Genomic DNA, 20,459 nt, shown 5'->3' with positions numbered 1-20,459 from the left:
AATCTAGAGTGTACCCCCTTATACTTCAAAATTATAAGCAATGTAAAGGCCACCAGAGGGCAAGATACTGTAACACCCTGAATATATGTCAAGACAAAGGATTGCAATTTGAGTTAATTCAGCTTCACAGACCTGTTTTTCCCACTAGGGATGATCAATGAGATGCAAATACTTCCGAAATTATGCAAATTTTATGCAAATATTTGCAGCTTGACAAGGACCTTTTGTTGTAATTAGGTTAGGGGTCATGCATGGTCTTTTTTACCTATTTACATGGGTGGATGTATGGGGTGTTCCTTTTTATTAGAGGACATCTAGACTGCACTAGTTGGGGTTGAATGCCTTAGCCATTGGAAGTCCCTTGTGCTTTGCTAGGAAGTGGGGAGGATTTTCTGCTCTCCCTTACACTGGTGTATGTATGTCTATATGGTTACCTTTTTATGGGGGTGACCAGATAACTCCATACGCCCTCACACTATTGCCACACATTGGGGTGAAGAAGAGCCCCATGTCTCCCCTTGCCCAGTCACATTACTCTACTAACATTAAAAGCAGTGTAAATTAGGGTTGCCCATGGAGGGGAGGCTCTGGGCCCACTTGCTCCATGATCTGCTGCACTGACTCCACAGGCAGCAGGTTTGTTTCAGTTTTCATCCAGAACCTATTAAAGCCAAAAATCAGCATGACAGCCAGGCTAAAGGAATAAAGATGGCAGTCGCCATATTCCTCTCATTACTGGGTTACTTTATGGGCTATGGCACACAAGGGACTATTGGCCAGATATACTGAGGTTCACCCAAGCTGTAGAAGATTGGATTACATAAATGATCCAGAAAACCTATTCTGAAACGATCAAACTCCAACCAACGTTAGACTGCAGGATCGCTACCAGGGTTTTCCCCTATAAAACAGTGAATAGTAAAGTAAGTCTCATCCATAAAATCTTAATGCTTATAGCAAAAAATAACTATTTTATTTTGGATCATGGCTACAGTGGATGCCTGCTTACAGCAGCTTCTGTCTACTATGGAATGGACCAGCTCTGGTTTACTTGTATTAGCATTTAATCACATGCTAATCCTGCTTTTCTGCTCACAGTGTATTGGGGGGGGGGGGGGGGGAACCGTGACAGAGATGAGGCTATAGGCTATAAAAAGTGTGAGTGAGGTGGCAAACATTCACAACCCTCACTGGGGTGTTCTTACAACGTTCTGATGGATTCTGAATGCCTAGGCAATTTAATATTTAGATTTGCTGGATCACTTTGTTTCAATAAAGTTTGCAGTGTTCTGCAGTTTGGATCAACCTTTGTAAATCAGGCTGTTTGTAGAAGAGACTTAAAGCAACCCAGTGTGGCCAAGTTATCCACAGCTGTATTGGATAACATTAGCTTAGGCCTGGTGATTTCTCAATCGCAGCTCTAAGATTTGAAACTAACGTGCACGGTGGCACTGTCCACTGGTCTTTTGTTCCATGCAATTTCCTGGTGTTCCTTATGAAGATCAATGGGTTTTATTGATTGAAAATTGATTGAGAAAAGCTGTCCCTTGGAAGACTGAACAATATGCAGGGTTGCTGCCGGAAGGAGCAATACGTGAGTGAGACTCTATAGCTTTGTATTGTAATGAGCAGTACAAAGCTTGTGGCTGTGGCAGGTAGTGCTATATCAGATAAGATCATTGCTGATATCTGTTCTAATATGTAATGGGGGACTATGGTTATGATCATTATCAGGTAGATATTAGTTGTTTACTAAATCTAAAAAGTACATGCCCAGCATAAGAGCCACTTCACAGCTACCTGAGCCTTGTACACATGCTAGATGGCTCAATACTGAGATGGCAGATCAAGGCACAGTGACCCATGATCCCCCTCCTTGCACTGGCGAGAGATCAGCCTAGCATTATCTTGGCACAGGTTGAGGGCATTGTTCTATTACTCGCCTCTGCCTGTTTCATATCACCAGGTTGCGCACTGCATTGTCAGCTCTCCTCCCCCTCCAGAATAACAAAATGGGTTGCTAGCCTACAGGCTAGCAATGCTTCTGTACAGAACACACCCCAAAGTGTCACCTGAGGGATTATATCCTGATACCTGTGGGCAACAGTCCTTGTATGTGTGTAATGCTGGGAATAAACGGCTCGATTCTGAGCCCGATCTCCTGCCCGATCGTTTCGCCGCTGGATTCTGCATTGAAGACAATGATAAGAAAAACAAACGGAAGATAAGAGAATCACCTGCGGAATCGAGCGGGGAATCAATCGAGCAGGAGAATTGAGTGGCAAAATGGAGCCGTGTATGCTCAGCATAATAGGCTACAGTCTCTCTTGTGCCACAGCCTTTTGACTGTGGTTTTGTTCATAAACTCTATAAATCTATCTTGTCTATATAATACATTTCCTTACTCTTTGTGATCAAAGGCTTTTCTGTGATGTTAAAACAGAATGATCACAAACAGTAAGGACATAAAGATAGATTTATAGAGTTTATGAACAAAACCACAGTCAAAAGGCTGTGGCACAAGAGAGACTGTAGCCTTTTGCACACATACAAGGACTGTTGCCTTGTCCTTGTATAAGGACAATGACAAGGCTGTCCTTCTGCTAACGCAGAAGTACAGCTACAACATTTCGCGATCGCGTACGCGAAAATGGCAGCAAATTTTCCAAGATTTTTACTGCAACTTTAATGAAAGTGATTAGGAGCAATTTTAACCACTTGAGGACCGTGGGCTTTACCCCCCTTAAGGACCGGCCACTTTTTTTCCATTCAGACCACTGCAGCTTTCACGGTTTATTGCTCGCTCATACAACCTACCACCTAAATGAATTTTGGCTCCTTTTCTTGTCACTAATAAAGCTTTCTTTTGGTGCTATTTGATTGCTCCTGCGATTTTTAATTTTTATTATATTCATCAAAAAAGACATGAATTTTGGCAAAAAAATGATTTTTTTAACTTTCTGTGCTGACATTTTTCAAATAAAGTAAAATTTCTGTATACATGCAGCGCAAAAAATGTGGACAAACATGTTTTTGATTAAAAAAAACCCCATTCAGTGTATATTTATTGGTTTGGGTAAAAGTTATAGCGTTTACAAACTATGGTGCAAAAAGTGAATTTTCCCATTTTCAAGCATCTATGACTTTTCTGACCACCTGACATGTTTCATGAGGGGCTAGAATTCCAGGATAGTATAAATACCCCCCAAATGACCCCATTTTGGAAAGAAGACATCCCAAAGTATTCACTAAGAGGCATAATGAGTTCATAGAAGATATTAATTTTTGTCACAAGTAAGCGGAAAATGACACTTTGTGACAAAAAACAAAAACGTTTCCATTTCTTCTAACTTGCGACAAAAAAAAATGAAATCTGCCACGGGCTCACCATGCCGCTCTCTGAATACCTTGAAGTGTTTACTTTCCAAAGTCATTTGTGGGGTGTGTTTACTGTCCTCGCATTTTAGGGGGTGCTAATTTGTAAGCACCCCTGTAAAGCCTAAAGGTGCTCATTGGACTTTGGGCCCCTTAGCGCAGTTAGGCTGCAAAAAAGTGCCACACATGTGGTATTGCCGTACTCAGGAGAAGTAGTATAATGTGTTTTGGGGTGTATTTTTACACATACCGATGCTGGGTGGGAGAAATATCTCTGTGAATGACAATTTTTTAATTTTTTTTACACACAATTGTCCATTTACAGAGATCTTTCTCCCACTCAGCATGGGTATGTGTAAAAATACACCCCAAAACACATTATACTACTTCTCCTGAGTACGGCGATACCACATGTGTGGCACTTTTTTGCACCCTAACTGCGCTAAGGGGCCCAAAGTCCAATGAGTACCTTTAGGATTTCACAGGTCATTTTGAGAAATTTCGTTTCAAGACTACTCCTCACGGTTTAGGGCCCCTAAAATGCCAGGACAGTATAGGAGCCCCACAAATGACCCCATTTTAAAAAGAAGACACCCCAAGGTATTCCGTTAGTAGTACGGTGAGTTCATAGAAGATTTTATTTTTTGTCACAAGAAAGCGGAAAATGACACTTTGTGAAAAAAAACAATAAAAATCAATTTCCGCTAACTTGTGACAAAAAATAAAATCTTCTATGAACTCACCGTACTACTAACAGAATACCTTGGGGTGTCTTCTTTCTAAAATGGAGTCATTTGTGGGGTTCCTATACTGTCCTGGCATTTTAGGGGCCCTAAACCGTGAGGAGTAGTCTTGAAACAAAATTTTTCTAAATGACCTGTGAAATCCTAAAGGTACTCATTGGACTTTAGGCCCCTTAGCGCAGTTAGGGTGCAAAAAAGTGCCACACATGTGGTATCGCCATACTCGGGAGAAGTAGTACAATGTGTTTTGGGGTGTATTTTTACACATACCCATGCTGGGTGGGAGAAATAACTCTGTAAATGGACAATTGTGTGTAAAAAAATCAAAAGATTGTCATTTACAGAGGTATTTCTCCCACCCAGCATGGGTATGTGTAAAAATACACCCCAAAACACATTATACTACTTCTCCCGAGTACGGCGATACCACATGATTGGCACTTTTTTGCAGCCTAACTGCGCTAAGGGGCCCAAAGTCCAATGAGTACCTTTAGGATTTCACAGGTCATTTTTGTTTCAAGACTACTCCTCACGGTTTAAGGCCCCTAAAATGCCAGGGCAGTATAGGAACCCCACTAATGACCCCATTTTAGAAAGAAGACATCCCAAGGTATTCCGTTAGGAGTATGGTGAGTTCATAGAAGTTTTTATTTTTTTGTCACAAGTTAGCGGAAATTGATTTTAATTGTTTTTTTTCACAAAGTGTCATTTTCCGCTAACTTGTGACAAAAAATAAAATCTTCTATGAACTCACCATACTCCTAACGGAATACGTTTTGGTGTCTTCTTTCTAGAATGGGGTAATTTGTGGGGTTCCTATACTGCCCTGGCATTTTAGGGGCCCTAAACCGTGAGGAGTAGTCTTGAAACCAAATGTCGCAAAATGACCTGTGAAATCCTAAAGGTACTCATTGGACTTTGGGCCCCTTAGCGTACTTAGGGTGTAAAAAAGTGCCACATATGTGGTATCGCCGTACTCAGCAGAAGTAGTATAATGTGTTTTGGGGTTTATTTTTACACATACCCATGCTGGGTGGGAGAAATATCTCTGTAAATGACAATTGTTTGATTTTTTTTACACACAATTGTCCATTTACAGAGAGATTTCTCCCACCCAGCATGGGTATGTGTAAAAATACACCCCAAAACACATTGTACTACTTCTCCCGAGTATGGCGATACCACATGTGTGGCACTTTTTTGCAGCCTAGGTGCGCTAAGGGGCCCAACGTCCTAATCACAGGTCATTTTGAGGCATTTGTTTTCTAGACTACTCCTCACGGTTTAGGGCCCCTAAAATGCCAGGACAGTATAGGAACCCCACAAGTGACCCCATTTTAGAAAGAAGACACCCCAAGGTATTCCGTTAGGTGTATGACGAGTTCATAGAAGATTTTATTTTTTGTCACAAGTTAGTGAAAAATGACACTTTGTGAAAAAAAAAAAATCAATTTCCGCTAACTTTTGACAAAAAATAAAATCTTCTATGAACTCGTCATACACCTAACAGAATACATTGGGGTGTCTTTTTTCTAAAATGGGGTCAGTTTGTGGGGTTCCTATACCGCCCTGGCATTTTACGGGCCCAAAACCGTGAGTAGTCTGGAAACCAAATGTCTAAAAATGACTGTTCAGGGGTATAAGCATCTGCAAATTTTGATGACAGGTGGTCTATGAGGGGGCGAATTTTGTGGAACCGGTCATATGCAGGGTAGCCTTTTAGATGACAGGTTGTATTGGGCCTGATCTGATGGATAGGAGTGCTAGGGGGGTGACAGGAGGTGATTGATGGGTGTCTCAGGGGGTGGTTAGAGGGGAAAATAGATCCAATCAATGCACTGGGGAGGTGATCGGAAGGGGGTCTGAGGGGGATCTGAGGGTTTGGCCGAGTGATCAGGAGCCCACACGGGGCAAATTAGGGCCTGATCTGATGAGTAGGTGTGCTAGGGGGTGACAGGAGGTGATTGATGGGTGTCTCAAGGTGTGATTAGAGGGGGGAATAGATGCAAGCAATGCACTGGCGAGGTGATCAGGGCTGGGGCCTGAGGGCATACTGAGGGTGTGGGCGGGTGATTGAGTGCCCTAGGGGCTGATAGGGGTCTAATCTGATAGGTAGCAGTGACAGGGGGTGATTGATGGGTAATTAGTGGGTGTTTAGGGTAGAGAACAGATATAAACACTGCACTTGGGAGGTGATCTGACGTCGGATCTGCGGGCGAACTATTGGTGTGGGTGGGTGATCAGATTGCCCGCAAGGGGCAGGTTAGGGGCTGATTGATGAGTGGCAGTGACAGGCGGTGATTGATGGGTGGCAGTGGCAGGGGGTGATTGATGGGTGGCAGTGACAGGGGGTGATTGATGGGTGATTGACAGGTGATCAGTGGGTTATTACAGGGAAGAACAGATGTAACTAATGCACTGGCGAATTGATAAGGGGGGGTCTGAGGGCAATCTGAGCGTGTAGGCGGGTGATTGTGTGCCCGCAAGGGGCAGATTAGGGTCTGATCTGATGGGTAACAGTGACAGGTGGTGATAGGGGGTGATTGATGGGTAATTAGTGGGTGTTTAGGGTAGATAACAGATGTAAACACTGCACTTGGGAGGTGATCTGACGTCGGATCTGCGGGCGATCTATTGGTGTGGGTGGGTGATCAGATTGCCCGCAAGGGGCAGGTTAGGGGCAGATTGATGGGTGGCAGTGCCAGGGGGTGATTGATGGGTGGCAGTGACAGGGGGTGATTGATGGGTGATTGACAGGTGATTGACAGGTGATCAGTGGGTTATTACAGGGAAGCACAGATGTAAATATTGCACTGGCGAATTGATAAGGGGGGTCTGAGGGCAATCTGAGTGTGTAGGCGGGTGATTGGGTGCCAGCAAGGGGCAGATTAGGGTCTGATCTGATGGGTAACAGTGACAGGTGGTGATAGGGGGTGATTGATGGGTAATTAGTGGGTGTTTAGGGTAGATAACAGATGTAAACACTGCACTTGGGAGGTGATCTGACGTCGGATCTGCGGGGGATCTATTGGTGTGGGTGGGTGATCAGATTGCCCGCAAGGGGCAGGTTAGGGGCTGATTGATGGGTGGCAGTGACAGGGGGTGATTGATGGGTGATTGACAGGTGATTGACAGGTGATCAGGGGGATAGATGCATACAGTACACAGGGAGGGGGGGTCTGGGGAGAATCTGAGGGGTGGGGGGTGATCAGGAGGGGGCAGGGGGGGGATAAAAAAAATAGCGTTTGCAGATAGTGACAGGGAATGATTGATGGGTGATTAGGGGGGTGATTGGGTGCAAACAGGGGTCTGGGGGGTGGGCAGGGGGGGGTCTGAGGGGTGCTGTGGGCGATCTGGGGCAGGGGAGGGAGAAATCAGTGTGCTTGGGTGCGACATAGGGTGGCTGCAGTCTGCCCTGGTGGTCCCTCGGACATTGGGACCACCAGGGCAGGAGGCAGCCTGTATAATACACTTTGTAAACATTAACATCCCGCCGGCGCTTCCGTATGGCCGGCGGAATGTTGCGGCGGGTGAGCGGTGACAGGCGCCATGCCCTTACAAGGACCGCCGCCTCTGTGGGTGAGCTGGTCCTTGCGGGCTCCACTTCCCGGCCGCCCCTGTGCGTTAGGCGGTCGGGAAGTGGTTAAAAAACACTAATCAATCGCAAAACGCTCAGAAAAGCACCAGCCAAATCTGTTGTCTTAGTTTAGGACATTATAGAACTTTTTTAAAATCTCCAAAAAGAGTATTTTTTTTAGAAAGAATATATATACATATATATTATGAATTAGAAACTCCTCCAGGTTTAAAGTCCCACTCCAGGTCCAAGGGTTTCCTTGCCTTGTGTAGACATGCAATGTCAGATCAAGTTTTTGTCTGTAGATGCTCCTTGTTTAGCTATAGTCAGATAATGTAGATGTAGTTTGTATTTTAAGTACCTGACCAGGAGCCCCAAACACAGGCCACATCCTGCACAACAGACTGACACTGCTATAAGCTCCAGTCTTCTCTGACTCAGTCCATGCCCCAACTCCACAGGATTTTCAGATAAAAAAGTCTCATTTCACACAGAAGGGGCAACATTTTAGCACTTTGATTGCAAAATTATTAGATGGTATTTTGAGATTTGTGTCTGGAGGTGGGCTTTAATTTCTGCTTCACTTCCTGTCCCTGAGACCCCCAGGGTTCCCATTACAGCCAAGGTGGTCACTTAGGGAGGAAGTGTGGGGAATTCTGCTCAGTATCGACATAGGTCACACTAACAGGATCAATCTGGACTAGAGCTGGGCTGTCAGTTGAGAAATACCCGTTATTTCTTAGGGTTGTTTCACACCGCAGGTGATTCTGCGGCCTATGCGCTCTGATTGCCGATCGTCAGCAAACGGCAAATCGCTAGTAGAGCAAACTCCAACGTTTGTGATCGCAAGAGGCACAGCTACAATTCTTTGGAGGCGATCACAAAAAATTGCGGCAAAATCTCTTTGGTGTGAAACAGCCCTTGAGATGATGTTTTGTACAACCAATTCTGTTGGCGATATATGTCTGTTAAAGTGAACCTCCGGACTAAAAATCTACTCAGCAGCACTGAAAAGGCCGGGTGTTTCTTTAACAGTTTCATAGCATCAGAACTTTGTTTCTCTTATCCAGCCTCATTTTTAGCTGCACAGAAGAAAACTGCCCGGGCTTTTTTTCCACTGATGCTGTGCAAAGCATGATGGGATTTCTGATGTTGTTGCTCTCATTCTGCTGTTTTGGTGCAAATTTTTTTTTTTTACATTTTGAAACTTACATTTGAAGTCTAGCGTGTGCAGCTGGGAGGGGTGATCAGGATACAGGACAGTTGGAACTGTGTCTCCTGCTCCTTGTCACCTCCTTTCAACCAAAAAGATGGCTGCCCCCATGACAAAGATGGCAGCCCCCATGAATCACAAACATTTGCCTGTTCTTTTAAAACAGGGTGGGTAAAAAATTATATTACCTATCTATTCTAATCAACATAACTAATGTAACTTAATGACAGTATGTTTGTTTAGGCTGAAGTTCCCCTTTAAGGAACATTGTGCCTTTACACACGGGCAACCTCATGACAGGGAATTGTCAAATCACAAAATAAGAAAATGATCCATCTCAAGGTCACATTTCTTATGCCTGTCAGGTTTGAAGTAATATGCAAACAAGAAATTTGCACAAAATATACTTCAATAAGACATTATGATCAGGGTTTGTGTACCTGCCCTGCGCTGCTCGCCCAGAAAAACATGAAAACTTTTATACATGTTTATCCCAAGCAATTGTCTTCTGAGCAGATATCTGTGAGTTTCCAGCTCCAGAAGCAATTGTTTCCGACCCATAAAAGTTGTAGACACTATAAACATTAATTACATACTGTACTTATTTAAGTATATACTTAATTACATGCAAGTTTAATGCCCACTTTTTGTATTTAACATTATTTAATATTAATTATGCATACATAGTAGAAGATAGAAATGAAAGAAAAAAAAACACCTTTTCCAAAACTTTTTTGCCAAAAAGGCTGCAGCCACAACTGCAAGCTCCGATAAGGAAGTGTGGCTGGAGTGGTCAGAATAGCCACGGTTGGCGGTTGCTGAGAAGAAGGTAGTTTCCTTTGTTATTTTGCAAAAATGACAATATTTTTTGTAACATTTTTTATCCATAATTAATTTAAACAATTTGCTAACAAATGCTTAATTAAAAAAGTGCCTTAACTTAATAACCGGAAAGTTAGAATAACATTTATTAGTAGAAGTGGAACTTTGCTTGCTTGCTTGCTTGCGATACTCTGTCTTCATTGGTCTCCATTTATACAATGTTGTGACTAAGTACAATTTTGTCTTCTTAAAACAGTAGGATTCTATAAGTTTCACTTCACATGGGCAAATCACAAGGCCCATAAAGCAGCATTTTTGGACAGGCTGGTAAAGTCGTGTTTTCCTCTCATCTGTTTTTTGATGTGAGAACTACTAGTATAGCACATCTGTACAAGTTTGGATCGGATTTATTGTTTTTTGCACCCCTGGGCCAACGTTGTTGTTGCTACTTATCCATGTGCAGCAACACCCTCCACTTCCATGTGCAGCCTGCACCTTCATGTGTAACATCCATGTACATCAGCCCCTATCATTCATATACAGTTTCCATGAGCAGCACATCCCCTCCATACTCAGCAATCCCTTTTCATGTCCATCCACCCCTTAGTCAGCTGTCTGTGACCTTTTTCAGAAATCTGACCCTGGTTCTGTAAAATCTTATCATATACAATAACCCAATTTGTAGCAGCTAAAGGCTTTGCTGGCCCTCATCAGTGTAACGTATGGGTTGAATTTGCCTCTGCTGGCTTTGTTTACTATGATTGTGTTTTCTTGTGAAAGCCATACTATAGGTTACCCAGCACTTGTGGAAGTAAGACTTGAAAATTCCCATTTAAGAATGCTTTATTCAGTGTAGGAAACGTTTAGGTTCTTTTCAGGCCACTACATAAAATCCTGATGGTTCTGCATAACTTAACTGGGTACCATGTAACACCTCCGCTAATATACAGATTACCAGCAACTGAAATATAGGTCTAGTTCGCAGTGCCAGGGATCACACGCTGTTACTTATATGTTGGTCTTAATGTCACTGTTGTCAAATATAATTATTAGACCAGATTACACTTCAATAAATAAAGAATAAGATATTGCAACATATAAGACCACATGAGCCATGCAAAGAGGTTTTTGCAAAGTGAAGTAATTTATAGATCACTGATTTTTAATACAGGGCCTTCCTGAGGGGTCACTTGACATACTCAGCAATGATCTATACATGTCAGGTGATCACTCATATAGTGGGTGGAGCTAAGCAACAGGCTTGAGCCTGTGACACAAGCTGGTAAAGAGAGGCAGACTGGGGACTAGCTCTTAAAGGGAACCAGAGACAAAGCACCCTCGTGTATTTTACCATAAATATATCAGTGGGAACATTAGAGAAAACACCTACCTTGCTTTCATTCTTCACTGCACAGCTTGCTTCTAATCAGCCCTGATAAAATCCCAAACTGAGCATTCAGTCTGGCTTTGCTTCCACATTTTTATAGCTCAGTTTGCGCTCTTTCATGTCTTTTTAATTGCAAGCCTGCCCCCTGCTGGCTCTGCTCAGGAATCATTATAGCTGAGTCATTATAGCAAAGCCAGACTGAATGCTCAGTCGGGGATTTTATCAGGTCTGATAAGAAACAAGCTGTGCAGTGCAGAATGAAACAGAAAGCATAGTAGGTGTTTTCTCTAATGTTCCCACTGATCTATATGGTAAAATACATGAGGGTGCTTCGTCTCTGGTTCTCTTTAAAGAGGAACTCCAGTGAAAATAATGTAATAAAAAAGTGCTTCATCTTTACAAAAAATTATGTATAAATGATTTAGTTAGTGTATTCCCATTGTAAAATGTTTCCTCTCCCTGATTTACATTCTGACATTTACCACATGGTGACATTTTTACTGCTGGCAGGTGATGTCAGTGGAAGGAGATGATGCTTGCTTTTTTGGCAGTTGGACCCAGCTGTAAACAGCTGTTATTTCCCACAATGCAATGAGGTTCACCATGGTCCTGACATCACACTGTGGGAGGGGTTTCACCACAAAATCAGCCATACAGAGCTACTTGATGATCCGTTTGTGAAAAGGAAAAGATTTCTCATGGGAAAAGGGGTATCAGCTACTGATTGGGATGAAGTTCAATTCTTGGTCATGGTTTCTCTTTAAATACAGCTATATCTTTTCTCTCCCTACTACAACTTTTCTAAGCATTCCAACTGCAAAATGCCTACCACAGGTCATCATTATTTACATGAACTTCCATGGGATTCAACATCTAATAAATATTCCTGATTTACTAAATCATCCCTTTGCTAGAGACAGTACTGACTTAGATCTATTGTTAAAAAATGAACTGGATTTTTTAATTCACCAATCTTTCAGCATTCTGCACTATGGTTCAACATGTCCCTGAGGATTGCTGAAAACTTCCACTAAGTAGCAAATGACTGATTATAAATCTGGGACAGGTTTGGTAAAATCTCTAGGGATCTGTAATGGTCTCTGGCCTCAAGATGGGTTAGTAAATCAGGCCCAGTGTGTCCTGTCAGCTTCTGGTCCAGTCTGCTATTGCAAATGCATTGCTATGGCTTTAAGAATTGTCATATATGTTTTGCCATTTGTGTGCTTCCTCTGCGTATGCACAAAGTTGCACTACGAGCTGTTACACTTAATATCGCTATTCCATCAATGTGTGCTTTTGATATATGTGCAGTTTGAATTTACCTCCACTGCTTTTCATCTGAAGCTGTTCAAGAATCCAAAATCTGCTGCCCCTCAGCTCTGGTAAGGCAGAAACTGAGTTGATTTCCCATGAACACAAATGGGAAATGCATTCAGATTATGTTCTGCTTGAGCTGAGCAGGGAGGTTGAGAAAACAGAGGTTACCAGATCTTGGAGTAACAGATTATGATAAAGAGGCAGCATTGGTACATGAGACTTTCAGGCCTTGAAAGCCAGCTAAACCAGTTTTAGCTGGTCGCTGGCTGTCGATGCTGGTCTTCTACATTTCCTGGGGACTCCAGTGCCAAGATCTCACCACCAGTTTTTACAGCCGTCTCCAAGACCGCTAGGAAGTCAGGTCATGGTGTGTATCACCCCAGCTGTGCTGGATTCATCCTGGGGCTGGAATCAAAAACCACCTTGGAGAAGTCTTACCACTGAAGTCTTTGAGAAATATGAGAAACCAGGTAGAGGTTCAACACCACCCAAAACAGAAAAAAAGTTACTTTTGAATGCAGAGTTCTGCATTTTAATGTTTTGAGTTACCACAACTTTTTTTTATGGATTTTGAAAATTGACCCATCACATCTGTTCTGTAGAATTAGCCATGATATAGGTGGTCCCAACATTCCTAACATTTGAATAATGTCATGAAATGTCCAGGTTTGTCTTGTCAATGGGGCACAGTCCTATTAAGTAAGATTTAGCAGGGCCATTATCAGGAGGGTTCTGAGTCTTGGTGTGCTATCATTCTGGTAACATTACACACCACAAACCGAGATCTGGACCTGATCTACTAAAGCAGCTCCAGCCTGTCCTGTGAGGGTATCATAAGTGAGCCAGCAAACTTGAAAAGTTGTTTTTTTTTAGTTGTATGGTGGTAAAAGACTTGCCTGAATTACATTGGAATATAGTTCTGGTTGCTGAAAGGTTAGTGCATTGACAGTTATATGATTGCAGTGTTATGCAGGCACTGCAGCAAGCACGTTTTTTTTTTTTTAGTAAGTAGATATAGGCTGTCCTAAATTTATTTAGGCTAGGTTCACAGTAGGACGTTGCCTTGTAAAGTTGTAACGCAACATTACAAAGCAACAAAATAGTGGTAATGTAGATTTACGCTGCATTACCGTAGTATTAAGTAGGTACAGTAAAGCATACAGTCAATTAAAAGTATGCTTTCCTGTACCTGGTAACGTGTGTGTTTAGAGGTAACGCACTACAGCAGTGCATTTCCATAAAGCAACACGTTACCATGCAGCACTAACTTCCAAGTGTGAACGTCACATATGCTTACCATTGCAGTGCAATAAGCTGTGTTATAAGACTTTACTGTGAACCTAGCCTTAACGTAAATATTTTGCTGTGAATGCTTCAACTGCAAAACACACAACAACTAATCCACTCGAGTCTCGGTAGATATAGTCAGTGGGTGCAAATAATTAATGCAAATTGTATCCAGCTTGGAATTGGGCCAATCAAAACCTGCAGCAAACTAAAATAATTGAGTTGCTTAAAATCTGCACTAAATGGGCATGCAAGACAGGATTATTTGCATTTTATTTACCATCTTTAAGTCTCAACAACCACCCAATAGGGTGAAAGTAGAAAATCCTAATTGCCTGTTAGAGAATAGCCAGATAATGCAGGTCAGCATTACTGGAAAACTTAAGGTATCCATATGGAAGATGCTTGGAATTCTCTGGAGCTAATTAGTAAAACAGGCCCATTGAGTCTTGCTCATCAGGTTGTGCCCCTCTGACAAAGATGATACATTCAGGTTACTTTACACTTGGTATTATTGCATTGTTTAATTGAAACCAGAGCAACACATGCCCATGTTCTATCTGCAGGTTCACTACTAGTGCATCCATTAGCCCACATACAGCAGATCCATCATACAATAGGCAACAGTAGTCTGGTATACCTGCATCCACCCCTCTTCACCATTGGCTAATTCAGTCTTACCTCTTATGTCCGAATCACTGTGATCCCTGAGCTTTGCTTGGTGTGGGGAGCCCTGCTTGGGGTTATGAATGGTGGGTGGGATAACAAGGGTTGATGGCTGACCTTCTCGCTGCCAGAAGGGCTCTGCTTTGGTATTAGATAGCGAGCTCTGCTGGCAAGGAGAGGTGTGCAGTGCTGCTTCCATGTTTGAGTCTGTCTAACAATCCTTTTTAATTCCCCACCCTGCCTTGCCTTCTGACCTATGTAGGGTTATTTTAGTGACCCCTGGAATGTCTTTGACTTTCTCATCGTCATTGGCAGCGTAGTAGACGTCATACTCAGCGAGACCAGTGTAAGTATTTTGGGGCAGGTCTGTCTCTTCTACTTTTTCACCCCAACCCACCCCCGTCTCTCCCCCTTCTCTCTCCCCTTCTCCGTGCTGGTGTGGGTGCTATCTCTGCCTCTTTCCAATTTCCTCCTAGTGATTTTCCAGTCCCCATCCCCTGCTCTCCCTCGCCCTCCAAGGAGAAGGGAGAGAGGGAAGGGAAAAGCCTCAAAGCGCCCCCTGCCAGCCATAATGGGAAGGGGGTAGATTGGGGGGCTTTTCTCTCCCTCATCTCTCCCCATCCTGCATTCACAGAGTGTCAAATGTGCAGCCAAAACACAAGAGGAGACGAAACATTCCGCTACAATGCCTCTTAAAACTTTTCTGTTTTGTTTTAAACTTTTTTCAGTTTTGAGTTCTTCCCCTTGTTCACACTTTTTAGTTTTTCTTTCCTTTGATTTTGTCTTTCTCTCTTTTTTCTCTCTTTCTCTTTCTCCCGTTCTCCCTCCTGTTCCTCCTGGGCTTCCATTCAGCACTATTTCTGTGATGCATGGAACACATTTGATGCACTTATAGTAGTGGGTAGCATTGTTGATATAGCAATCACCGAAATAAACGTAAGTAACCTGCCTCTCTCCGTGACTGTGACTGCATCACCCTCCCCCTGTTTGTCTTTTCTTTATGTTTATGTTTCCTTTTCTTTACTTTTTTGTTGTTTTTTTACTTTTATTATTTTTCTACTATAATTTTCTAATGTTTTTTTTTTTGTTATTCTCTGGAAAGATTCAGGATTCTTGCATAAGCTCCTCCTGGCATGATATAAACTGTATATTAGGAATGGATTGTCATGGAGTCACTAAGGCTTATTGTCACAGATGTACATGATGAAAAATGTAAGAGGCTAATTAATATCAGCATGTGCTGATTCTGGTGTGACCAGCAGTGGAATATTATAACAAATAATGGAAATCAAATTAGGCTGATAGAGAGATGTGATGCCAGAGGCATTATTATTAGTAGAAATAGCTACAGTAGTATTTGTGTAGTCAGCATCACCCACAGAAGTGTGACTAACTTCAGGCAGTTTTACATGTCTCTTACAGCAGAGTTCCCCAACGCTATCCTCAAGGCCCGTCAACAGTGCATGTTTTGCAAAAAACCACAAACATGCACAGGTGAGGTAATCAGTGTCTCAGCAGAGCTCATTAACTACCTCTGTGGATTTCCACAAAACATGCACTGTTGGTGGGCCTTGAGGACAGGGTTGGGGAACACTGTTAAAACATTGTTTGATATTAAAGTACACTGGAAGAGAGGCCATATGATGTCCTTTTTAAACAATACTAGATTTATGGCAGTCCTGCTTTCTGGCTGTAGTAGTGTTTGAATCTCACACATACTGTATGAAACAAGCATGTGGCTAGTAGTCAGACATGTCAGAAACATTTGATCTGCATTCTTGTTCAGGGTCTAGGGCTAAAAGTATGAGAGGCAGATGATCATCAGAACAGCCGGGCAATTTGCATTGTTTAAAAGTATATATACATATATCTGTCAGCCCCCATATCCTTCTCACTTTAGGTGTGCTTTAACTATTTAAATTATACATTAAAAGGTGTAGAATTTTACAGTTTTTGCAGAATTATAAAGGCGAATACCTGCTATACCAGTTCCTAGATCCACATCTCTTCCTCAGCAATCCTCCATTGCCCGTAACCTGAGTGCTTCCCCATTAGAGACTGACAGCAATGATTGGCTATCAGTTTTTATGGAGCCACCTCCCAGTCTGCTTGAAGCTATGCTCCACACTGGAAACTGACAGCAGTTTTATGCTAGGTACACACCATACAATTTTCTGTTACATTTACCTGCCAGATAGCTTTTTTCCAACATGTTGGAAAAAAATGTATCTGGCGGGTAGGCAGGTAAATCTAACAGAAAATCTAACCGAAAATTGTATGGTGTGTACCGAGCATTAGGCCATCAGTCTGTATTGTATTGAGTCAGTGTGAAGCCACTCCTCCCCACTAGAGACTGTCAGCAATGATAGCCTCACAGTGTACATAGAGAAATGGCTTTAGCTGACTGAACTCTCACTCTCCCACCTGTATGCCCATATGACTAAATGGAGAGTGTTGCAGACTGACTAGGAATGAGTAGGCAGGGGAGGTGGCTGAGGACAAGATAAGGATCTATGAATCTGGGCAGGAGGTATTTTCCTTTTATTTTGCTAAAACTGTAAGATTTTAAGCATCAATTAAAATAATGGAAGGCACACAAACAAAACAGTGCCTAAACTGGGATTGATGTTTGTTCCATGTGTGACTCAAACACTACTGAAGGCACAAATTAACCATCACAGCTTCGCCATTGGCAATTTTTAAAGAGGTCATCAATGGCAACCTATGTTTCCAAATAACTTTCAGAAGATAAATTATCCTGCATTTAAAGACACAGTAGGTTGAGAATGTCGCACAGAGGAAGTTCCAGAGATTGCAGTAAAAGTTGGGGAAGGAGAGGATCTTACATGATCTATAACTTTAAAGGGGCCCTGAATTGACATGTAACATGAAGAGATAAACATGTGTATGTACAGTCCTAATCCTACATAGAACTATGCTGTTTTCCTTTTTCTTTCATTACTGTAAACGATTGAGAATCCAGGGCTAAATGACAATTTCCTGCTGCTGGACTTTAGTAGGTGTCTTTGGTAATTAATTAGAGGTAAACACTTCTGTATGGATTTTATGCTCTTTTGAAAGCAGGGGACATTGCAAGGAACTCCTTTGAATGCATGAAAAGGGTAAACCATTTCCCAACATTAAAATGCTGTCATCATTTACCTTAGACAGTCAAAACTTTAATCCTAGAATTTTAACTTTAAAGAAAGCCTGTAACATAAAAAAGTGCCCCTAGGGGGTACTTACCTCTCTGGAACCTCCTCCACCCCATGGTGTTCTCGACGGGCCACTCCAAACAGCGGCCATGTAAATATTTACCTTCCCCGGCTTCAGTACAAGTGCAGTAGCGGCTCTTGGCCTGGGATCAAGTGGAAATAGTGATCGGCTATTTCCGCCTGATCCCGAGCCGAGAGCGCTTATGCGCTGGAGAAGGGGAAGGTAAATATTGAATGCACTACTGTGCCACAGCTTGACAAATTGTCAGCTATGGCTTTGGTTGGGCCCAGCGAGACCACCATGGGCTGGAGGAGGATGGGGGAAGCCTTCAGTAGGATCCAGAGGCTTTCTGACCACAAGGTAAGTACTCTCCAGGGGCACTCTTTTTTTGGTACAGAGTCTCTAAGGTTCCTTTCACACTGAATCCACTGCGCTCTATCACAACAGACAACATCATCGCACCCCAACAAGATTCAATTATATTTCTTTGGTATATTCACATCTGGTGCGGCGGGTCCCATCAGAGTAGCATACAGCATGCTGTGCGTTTTCCAGAAAAAATGCGCATTTAGAGTGGCAGTGAAGCATAATTTCATTGTACTGTATGGTCGCATTGAACGTAAATATTCTGTGCTACTGCAACGCTCTATCTTATTGCTTTACAAAATACATAGGGCTTGATTCACTAAACCATGATAACTCATAGCACAGTCGCGCTAGCGTTTTCATGTGCAATCGCAATTTTTTTGTGTGTAATCGCAAATTTTTGCCCACGATTCACTAGCGCAGCCGTGCAATGAGTTATCACGGTTTAGTAAATCAAGCCCCAAGTGTGAAAGGTCCCTCAAAGTCTCCAGGACTCCTATGTACGATTAGGACTGTAGAGGCATTTGTCTATCTCATCATTTTATTTTTTATATTTCAGGCCTTGAAATGCCTGAACCCGCTGGTAGTAATGATAAAATCAGTAAACAATAAAAAAAAAAAATCAAACAGCTGCTGTAAATCCTTTTTTTACAGCTTTGATTTCCATAATTCTAATTATTAACAGAAAAATAGAAATACTGAGAAGAAACTAACCACTGTCAAGGGCGTTATTGGCCCTATCTGAGATAGAACTGCAGCAGTCGGTAATTATAATTTACATTTTCAGCCTTGATTATTATTAAATGAAATGATTATAGCCTCTTGACTTCCATGTATGATGGGGCGCTCGGGTGCCCCAGTCCGATCCTGCTATACAGTTGTGCCCCTGCTCTGTTTACCTGTGACCTAGCATGACTTAACCATTTCCTTCTCTACAGGGATCCCTGTTTTTCTCTCCAAAACCCCCTCTACCCCTCCAATTTAGAGTTATAGGGGTTGCCATCCACCCCAATGAATATCCTGCTATAGGTGCTGAATGTGGGTGCCCTGGACAAGAATCATAACAACTACCCAGCCCATATCTGTGTTTATTGCTATTATGAGAAACAATGCATGTGGTGTTACATTTTATTAGGTCTGGTGTTTTCAGTGAAGCTGTCATGGCACCTGTACGATCTTGTGAACAATATAATTTCTGTGATAATCCTTAGATTAATATCTGTAGATCTGGAGAGTTGCTGGGTCCTGGGTGTGTAATATACAAGTCTCTCACATATCTAACCTTGTAGCTATGCCCTGTCCTCATCCTTTTAAAGTGAATGGGAATCCATAGAAAAAAAATAAGCCTAAGAAGAGGAAAGGCTCTGGGTCCTATAGAGCCTTCCCGCTCCTCTCTTGGTCCCTGTTCCAGTGCTGGCTCCTTGGTAGCCGTATTCAACCAATTTGGTCAAATACTGCTCTTCTGCCGGTGATGGAGGCTTCGGACATTTTGGGGAGTCCGAGTGCTCCAGAAGTTAGGCCGCTCCATACTGTGCATGCGTGAGCTCCCTCGCCCTCTGCGCAGTATGGAGATGCCTAGCTTCGGGAGGATTCGGCCCCCCCGTGGTGGGGGATTCAATCGGTGGAGCCAGCGATTAACGGAGGGCACCGGGAGAGGATCGGGAAGGCTCTATAGGGTCTTTTTTCTCCCTAGGTAAGGATCTGGTTTTTATTATTATTATTATTATGTTCCCATTAACTTAAACATTCAATTTTTGGCTTGACAAAAATAGACTTGGGTCTCCCCTACCCGCTCTCTACTACATTTTCAGTTTTTGTCGTTTTTATTTATTTTAATGTCTAAGAGGAGTTGACATGGTCGCTACACACCTCTGGCTCTAAGCATTGCAGAGCTAGTGGTGTGTGAGACCTACCCCTCCTGAGCCACAATCAGGGGTGTCATACTAGAAATAATTGTGAGTGAAACCTGAACATGAAAATAAAGGTTCATGTACAATTTATTTTATTGTAAAATCCAGCTTAGACCAAAATGGAACAAGGCAAATTTGTCTAGGGACAAACCGTCAGACAGAATATCTTTCTCATGGGCCAAATCGACTTACTACAGCAATATAGCTTGTTTCCTTTCATCTTTGGATTCAGCTGGTGGGTGAGTGGGTGGGTCAGTCAGGTGTTACCAGCATGACACACACACACAAAGTAAAAACAATAGATGCCACACATTGGGGTATATCCACTAAACTGCAGAATAACGTGCATAAAGTCTGACGTATGTGACATTACTTGGTATGGGTCTGAGTTCTGTAACATGCCTGAAGAAGAAACGTAAAGGTTTTGAAAGCTTGCAAAGAAATCTTGTTCAGTTAGTCATCAAAGGTGTCACCTAAACAACTTGTGTTGTACGATGAGTAGAGTGCATTCTGCACTACTCATCATGCAGTAAGTCTTTATACAGGTTACTCTTCTTACCACAGTTTAGTGAATACACGC

The 20,459-nt window shown here is 42.5% G+C and overlaps 1 protein-coding gene across 22 annotated transcripts in view; it reads left to right on the top strand.

Moving 5' to 3' along the window:
• Window positions 1–20,459, top strand: part of CACNA1C (calcium voltage-gated channel subunit alpha1 C) — a 710,887-nt gene that overhangs the window by 593,136 nt on the left and 97,292 nt on the right. For 20 of the 22 annotated variants that reach the window (XM_068277205.1, XM_068277193.1, XM_068277198.1 and 17 more), the window contains one exon: window positions 14,650–14,733. The exons of 1 other annotated variant lie outside the window; for it this stretch is intronic. In XM_068277205.1, the coding sequence (XP_068133306.1) occupies window positions 14,650–14,733 (84 nt within the window). Of the gene's footprint in view, window positions 1–14,649; window positions 14,734–15,239; window positions 15,324–20,459 lie in introns of all 22 variants that reach the window. One more of the 22 variants, XM_068277213.1, reaches the window with a different exon arrangement.

Source organism: Hyperolius riggenbachi, chromosome 3 (assembly GCF_040937935.1).
Source record: "Hyperolius riggenbachi isolate aHypRig1 chromosome 3, aHypRig1.pri, whole genome shotgun sequence".
NCBI lineage: Eukaryota > Metazoa > Chordata > Amphibia > Anura > Hyperoliidae > Hyperolius > Hyperolius riggenbachi.
This window is presented reverse-complemented; position numbering and strand designations above follow the sequence as displayed.